Raw genomic sequence first — 8,422 nt, forward strand, 5'->3', positions numbered from 1 at the left:
CTGTCAGCGAGAATATCTTTTCTGTAACAGAGAGCATCCTACAGAACAAACCTGCAGAAACAGTCTCTATACACGCCACAGCGCCCTCTTCTGGATGGAGTTTGTCATGAAACACGGAGGCGCTGCTGACCTCAAATGCCCTGAAGTGTTGAATTCCTGCTGTTTAGTAAATGCTTTTAGTTTATGTGTTTCTAACAGTGTCATTACATGGTAAAAATAACAACGAAAACATGAGTTAAAGAAAATATTCTCTGTATAGAGCTAGACTACAATTTGCACATGCTTTATTATAGCACACATACTGAGCCACTTTTTACTCCAGTGAATGTTGTTACGGACGGCCAACAGAAACTGTCATTAATAATCTGCATTAGATTACAACAAATAAAACACTGTGACAACCTGCCCCAATAAACTTGCCTGGCCTGATGTTATATAAAAAAAAATACAAATATCAGTGCAATATTTCAGTTCAAATCACAGATTAGTGTAACAGGACAATTGACAAAAATATTTCTGAGATATCATTTTTATTGAGATATTAACCTTATGATTTATCTGTGTGACAACTAGCCCCGGTCTCCTTGAGAATTATTAAAGAATTGGAAATAGAATTCTGTTAACAATCAAAATCAGCATTTTAACAGTGATTAATCGAGTAGGACAGTTCATAAGTACACCATAAAAACAGATGATGTTTTGATATCAATTCATAGGTTAATAGAAATTGTGTGATTTCACAAGCAACTAAAATGGGCTAAAATAATTCCTACTTCCAAAATCTATTAAAATATTTTTCCTCTTTTGACAATCACTATTTCAAAGCATCACTAAAATATGATTACTAATATTACTGTGGTGAAGGTTTAGCTCATATGTTTTGATGACATGACAGTTCTGTATACTCTTTATTTTAATTCAATATTATTTATTTATTTAATCTAGCGTGTTGTATAATATTATTGTGTGCGGAATAAAATAGAAATATAACTCATGAATATTAATGAAACGGGTGTCCATCCAGCATGTTGGTGACGCAGGCCTAGTTAATATTAATGAGCTCCGCCCACCCACACAGAGGAGCGTGTCTAGAGCTCGCTGCTACACTGAATCACTGTCTGGTTTGCTGGTAAGTTCATTTATTTAATTTATCAAACACCATAACAGCTTTCACACACATTCATGGATGGACACGCTCAGTTTTGGATGATGAAAATCCTCGAAACATGTATCGTGTCGTCTGACTCTGAAATGAGCTTCATGTTGCCAAACAGGATTCAGCGGTTGTTTGTGTGGACTGACAGTGACATGTATGTTTAATGTTCCATTTGCATGTGTGTGTGTGTGTGTATCTCTGCACAGTTGAACGCACTGTGAAGTGTCCTAAGAGAAAGTCTTTTCGCGGGCAGTGAGTAAGAGAGTTTATATTTTACTTCCGGAAATAGATTTATATTCTCCCTAAAAAAACTGACCTCCCTTCATCATCATTATGTCTGTCAATAGCGCTGATGTGCTTGTTTACATCAACAAGTGACAAAAAATCGGTCTATTTTTTATTTTTTTTTATTTTAGTGTATTCACAGCAGTGGCAGTTGTGCCTGATACCAAGTTACCAAAGTTTTATTGTAGTAAATATAATTATTTACTGTAATGTTTTGTAAGTGAGTGCACATGGTTCAATATTCAAGTTTAATATTTACTTGAAGTAAATATACAGTTTATTGTCAAATACATCATATACATCACTTCAAAACATGTAATTTCATATTTTATAGATCAGTAGGATCAATGTGGCAATGCATTAGGATTTATTAAAGAGATGCTTCAGATATTAATACTAATTTTGCATGGTTTACAACATTTTTCACAGTGTTTATAGATTATACATTAATGACAGATATAAAACTCACCTGTAAACATTAAATAAGGATTCTAGTCTGACTAAGGTTCACTGTTAGGAGCATCTTGGTTTATGATTTACAGTGCATCATGGGAAGGTTTGGTGTAAGTAAGTATAATCTAAAATATATATATATCTGCGGAGCAAATGATTGACTTGATGCTTGATTTTGTCTTGTGTTTCCACGTCTCTTTAGTGGTTAATATAATATTCATACATACTGGAGATTGTGTAACAGATTCAAACGTACAGTTTAGAGATTCTTACTACTATTGCCCAAAACAGTCCAACAGGAAGTGATGTCAGTCAGTTGTTCTGAATTACTCAAGGACAGTACTTCTGATATGTGGTTGTTTAGACCAAAGCCAGTGATATTTAAAGGGGCAGTTCACCCAGAAAATGTAAAATCTAATAGAAAATTACTAATTCTCAAGTTGTTCCAACCTGTATAAATGTATTTCTTATGCTGAAAACAAAAACAGATATTTGAAGGATGTCAGTAACCTGTATGCATATTTATGTTCATGTTTGGTGAATAAGGGGAAACTTTTATACAAAAATAAAACAATGTTCCAAGAGGGACTTGGCAACCCAAATCCCTCTAAAATCACATGAAATGGTGTTTCCTGCAAGACACACACACACACACACACACACACACACACACACACACACACACACACACACACACACGAAGGTTGTGCAAGAAAAGCGTGTCAAAACACAGTCTGTTCTTTTTCTTGCCAAAACAAATGCAATTTTTTTCTGTATCCTGTCTAGGGTCTTTAAAGGATAATTCCGGTATTTAACACCTTGAGTCTATATTGTAGTTTGTTTTGGATGAACAAGAGTGGTGGACAACATTTTTTTGACAATGGTTCCTCTCTCGAGTTTTTGACTATAAAAGAATTGGCCATGGACCCATTTAACATTGGAGTCAATGGGCATGTCCGAAAATGTCATTAAAACAACCAATGATGTTCGTTTACAAAACTGTTAAACTCACCGAGTGATTAGTGGTGTTCGTTTATAAACAATATATCGTCGCAATATATGATTCCAATCCGTTTATTTTGCTATAGTGGAACTATTTTTTCAGACACTTCACAACCGTGTAACTTCCGCTCAATATTTGAATCTGAAGCGTTAGCACACTCCCGACCACTTCCGTTAGCGCATTTATATTAAAGGGCACCTATTATGACATTTAAAATGTTCCTAATGTTGTTGTGGGAGTCCCCAACAACAGTTTTACATGCATGCAATGACAAAAAACACTTTTGTTTTCGTATAATAAGCATTTATTTTTACCTGATTTGCTCACCGACTCCCAAATGAATCGTTCAACGACTCGTTTTTCAAACCCCTCCTTTGCGCGACGCTAATCTGCGTTGATTGGTCAGATGACCCAGCAGTGTTTACAGAGATGCAAATACACTTGGAACTGAACCTTCCTTCAATATCAGCCGGCTCGCGAATCCAAGTTTGATTGCATTTAAAAAGCAATCGTCTTCAAAATGACGCGAACAAAGCACAAGGCTCGGACTATACTTCTGTGGTATAGTGAATTGTAGCCACTTATGCCTGGTTCAGATTACACGATTTTTTTGTCGGTTACGATAGTCACTGTGTCAGATTACACGATTTTGAATCCTAAAATCTTGTCGTGTCGTGGACAAGAAACATGTCAGACTACACGTTGCTTTCTGACCAGTCATCGCGTGCCGTCGCAGACATTCACTCGCACATATACTATGTCATATACACACGCACTCACTCGTCTCTCTCTCACACACACACACACACACACACACACACTGGGGTGAGGGACAGTCCCGAAGTTTGAAGCTTTGTCCCGCAAGTCATAAGCAGTGTCCCACATTTTAATTTTGTCTGCATCATTTTATTTAATCGTCCTTTTAAATTACAATTATACAAAAAAAAAGTTAATAAGAAAACACTGAACGTGCGCAGCCGTTATTATTGGTTCTAGCCAGAGCGGGAATTCGGGAAAACAAACACTGAGAAAAAAAAAAAAATCTGCAATAGAAAAATGGATCTATCCGGAGCTCCCGAGAAGAAAAAGCGTCTTTGTTCGTAAGGAATGGGAGAAAAAAAATATATACATGGTTAAAACCAGTTACAGGTGACCCTAAAAAAGGAGATTGCTGTGTAGCCACCGAAGTTTCACCATCACGCATGGAAAAGACACAAAAATAGGCTACTGAATCCGGTAAGAACGCATTAAATCGGTAGTCTTTCCTAATGGAATTTGTGTTTATTTGGAAATGTGCTTTTTAGCGATTGGATTATTATTTTCACTTAATTATTTAGATTGAATAGACCCGTGCTGTTAAAATGAGTTTTATATTAGGCTATTAGTGACGTTCACAGCGCCGGTCAGCGCCGTCATAGACTAACATTTTTATAAAGCTAGCAAAGACATCTAACGTTAATATAAAATCAATATTTATTCACCTATAATAATAGTAAGTTATCTCCCTCGTGTCCCGCGAAATCAGGTCTGACCTGCAACAGAGCAATATAGCCAGGTGGTCACCCTAGCACACACACTCACTAGCACACACTCTGTCTCGCTCAGACGCGACGTAGGTTGTCGCCCACTATGACACACTATACGAGATGAAACGATCAAATCTTGCGTCCCGACGCCCGTTGTCGTTTACGAATCCCCACGACACCCTGCGTCAAACGAATCGTGCCAAAATCGTGTAATCTGAACCAGGCATTAGTCTTCAAATGCTCCTCCTTGGGCAGATGAAAAAAGTTTGCTTTTGAGTCGCACTTCAGAACACAGCGTCTCGTCGCCATGATGTTTCCCTGGCCTTGGAGCGCAATAAGTGGGCGTATCGTATTCAAATAACTTGACAAGTTGACTTCATCTAGTCAGAGAAAAAGCTTCGGTCTTCTAACGATTCATAAACATGACTCTGAGTCGACTCTCACTTTTGAAAGACAATAACTTTATATACGGTGCACTTTCATATTTCAAACTTTGCAGGATGTTTTTGTTCACTTAGATCTATGTTACACACTACATGAAAGGTACATTTCAAAATTCCATAATAGGTGCCCTTTAACGAGCACTCAGTCCTTCAACAGAATTCAATGGGATTTTACAAAATGACGAATAAAACACGACAGAAACTGTATTTCGCAACACTTTTTGTTTCTGGAACATCAACTAACATCACTAATCAATCGGTGAGTTGCACAGTTTTGTAAACGAACATTATTGGCTGTTTTAATGACATTTTCGGACATGCCCATTGACTCCAATGTAAAATGGGTCCATGGCCAATTCTAATATAGTCAAAAACTCGAGAGAGGAACCATTGTCAAAAAAATGTTGTCCACCACTCTTGTTCATCCAAAACAAACTACAATATAGACTCAAGGAGTTAAATACCGGAATTATCCTTTAAAAGTGTCCTGGCGACAACATTTCACTGTGGTTTGGGCTAATATCTGTCAAATTAAGGTCAACCCTCTGGTACTGTTCGTGTGTTGTTCAAAAATTACCCTTTTTTTTATTTTTTCAATGAAATAAGAGTAAACTATATTTTAGTTTGATAATGTTATTTTTTTATTTAATAATTTAGTATTTTAAGGTGATTTTATGTTACTAAATTATATTTATGCAGTAGTTATGATCCTTGTATTCACTTTCTGAGCATGGACCTGAAAATGACATTTCCAACTTAAACTGTCATAAATCTTGAATTCTTTGGATCACTGACTTCAGACTCTTTTTGAAGACGACACTTGGCAGATTATTGCTAAAGTGTAAAAAGTGAACTTGAAATAAGTTATTAAATTGCACATTTATTGTTATGAAAAATGCACAAAAATACAGTTTAAATTTTTTTTAATGAAATATATTTTCCAAAACACATTTTACTCTATAACTGTGAGAAAATCAAAGCCATAAATCTAATCAAGTTGTGTTTCAAATTTGAAGTTGTGTGTGTGTGTGTGTGTGTGTGTGTGTGTGTGTGTGTGTGTGTGTGTGTGTGTGTGTGTGTGTGTGTGTGTGTGTGTGTGTGTGTGTGTGTGTGTGTGTGTGTGTGTGTGTGTGTGTGTGTGTGTGTGTGTGTGTGTGTGTGTGTGTACAGCATTTGCCAAAACCTCTACAAAATTTAGACGAACTAAAAAAACAAAGCATAATATTTTTAGGCAAGTTTATTTATAGAGCACATTTCATACACTATGGCAATTCAATGTGCTTTATGTTGAAACGAACTAAAATAATCACAAAATAAAAGCAAGGAAAATTAAAACAGTTGTAAAAGTAATTAAAAGAGATATAAAGATGATAGTTATAAAATAAATGAAAAGAGTAAAAAAAAAATATTATTGGTTTTTAGGTAAAAATGACAGAATAACACCTGAGGGTAAAAGCTATTCAATCCCACAGACTGACATTAGAGAGCAAAAGCTTGTCTGATAAATAACTGAATAAATAATCAACATCTGTTTGTCTTTCAGACGTCTGCGTCCTCATATGACGATGGATTTGATCCTGATCTCAAGCATCGTTCTAACCCTCACCCTCCCAGTGCATTGTGGGAAAATCCTGGTGTTCCCTCACGAAGGCAGTCACTGGGTGAACATGAACGTCCTGATCCGTGAGCTTCACTCCAGGGGTCATCAGGTCACGGTGATCCGGGCCCTCGACAGCTGGTACGTCTCGGAGACCTCGCCTCACTACGCCTCGGTGACCGTCCCGTTCGCCCTCGGCGGAGACGACGACTTCTACAGCAGCTTTATTTCTAGACAGCTCCAGATCAAGCGCGAGCGTCAGTCGGCGTGGACCCGATTCCGACTCGACATGGACCTCAAGGACCGGTTTTCCGAGATGCACAGGAAGATTTGCGAAATGGTGATCTATATAATCGAGCGCGATCCTGCGCTGTTGGAACGGATTAAACTAGCGAACTTTGACTTGATGTTGACGGATCCTGCGAACGGAGGCGGCGTTGTTCTCGCGCGATATCTAAACCTCCCGCTCGTTTTTAACGTCCGATGGACGGTTCACGGAGAAGCGCATTTCGCAATCGCGCCGTCTCCACTTTCCTACGTTCCCTTCCCGCTTTCCCAGCTGACCGACAGCATGACGTTTCTTCAGAGGACGTACAACGTGTTGTTTTACTCTCTCCGGATGTTCCTGTACAGGCGCATCGTTGGCCCTCATTACGGCGCGTTGTGCAACCGCTACTTCGGCCCTGATTTGGATTATTTTGAGTTATTTCAAGCTGCTGATATTTGGCTCATGCGAGTCGATTTTGTGTTTGAGTTTCCTCGCCCGACTATGCCGAATGTCGTGTACATTGGCGGGTTTCAATGCAAACCTGCAAAAGCGCTTCCGGTTGATCTTGAGGAGTTCGTGCAAAGCTCCGGATCGCACGGCGTTATTATTATGTCTTTAGGGACGTTAGTTGCGCAACTTCCTCGCGATATAGCGGATGAAATAGCCGCTGCGTTTGCTCAGCTTCTGCAAAAAGTGATTTGGAGATACACAGGAGAGCGGCCGTCTACCTTAGGCAACAACACTTTACTGGTTAACTGGTTACCGCAGAATGATCTCTTGGGACATGTGAAGACTAGGGTTTTTGTGTCTCATGGAGGAACTAATGGTATTTTTGAAGCCATTTACCATGGCGTTCCACTAGTCGGGCTACCGCTTGTGTTCGATCAGGATGATAACATTTCAAAAATGAGATATAAAGGTGTTGCTAAAGCTGTGGACATCGCCACTGTAGATAGAGGTGTATTTAAAGATGCGTTAGAGGAGGTTATTAATGAGCCGTCGTACAGAACAAACATGCAGAAACTGTCCATTCTCCACAGAGACACGCCATTGAGTCCATTAGACAGCGCCCTCTTCTGGATGGAGTTCGTCATGACGCACAGAGGCGCCGCTCACCTGCGCACCGACTCTTATAAAATGCCCTGGTACTCGTACTACTGTGTTGATGTCGTTGTGTTTTTAGTGTCGATTGTGTCGTTTGTAGTTTTTATTGTATTTAAAGTGATCAGATGTTTATGTTGCTGGTTATGTGCAAAAAGGAAACGAGCAAAGCAAGATTAAGTTTGAAGGGTGTGTGTGTGTGTGTGTGTGTGTAGTGTGTGTGTGAGAGAGTGAGAGCTTTTCAGTGAGTTTGTTTGGCTGCAGTACCAAACGCTTCCACTAGAGGAAATTCATCTCCCATTCATTTCTAATGTGCTTATTTTTAACCGTGAACAATAAAAGTGACTTTTTTTAAGGACCATTTAACTCTTTCGGAACGTGTGTGTGTGTGTGTGTGTGTGTGTGTGTCTCTTCATTCATATGGATCACTGTTATGATGTGTCATGTACTTTTTAAATCTTGGAAATATTTATAGCTTAGACTTTCAATAGATGGAGATAATGTTCAAAAATATCTATATGCAGCTTTCCCCCGCGTTATGGAAAGTGGTATTGATTATCAATATTTTTCAGGGTATCGTATCAAAAAAT

At 38.5% G+C, this 8,422-nt stretch overlaps 1 protein-coding gene across 1 annotated transcript; it reads left to right on the plus strand.

Moving 5' to 3' along the window:
- Nucleotides 1-1,033: 1,033 nt before the first annotated feature.
- Nucleotides 1,034-8,218, plus strand: ugt5f1 (UDP glucuronosyltransferase 5 family, polypeptide F1). Its single transcript, XM_079620373.1, has 2 exons — nucleotides 1,034-1,129; nucleotides 6,410-8,218. The coding sequence occupies exon 2, from the start codon at nucleotides 6,426-6,428 to the stop codon at nucleotides 8,010-8,012; it is 1,587 nt and encodes a 528-aa protein (XP_079476499.1). The 5' UTR covers nucleotides 1,034-1,129; nucleotides 6,410-6,425; the 3' UTR covers nucleotides 8,013-8,218.
- The last annotated feature ends 204 nt before the right edge of the window (nucleotides 8,219-8,422 follow it).

This window comes from Phoxinus phoxinus, assembly GCF_949152265.1.
Source record: "Phoxinus phoxinus genome assembly, chromosome: 8".
NCBI lineage: Eukaryota > Metazoa > Chordata > Actinopteri > Cypriniformes > Leuciscidae > Phoxinus > Phoxinus phoxinus.

Bases quoted from the DNA above. Each gene is read 5' to 3' on its own strand.
- ugt5f1 (XM_079620373.1), top strand. From the start codon at position 6,426: ATGACGATGGATTTGATCCTGATCTCAAGCATCGTTCTAACCCTCACC.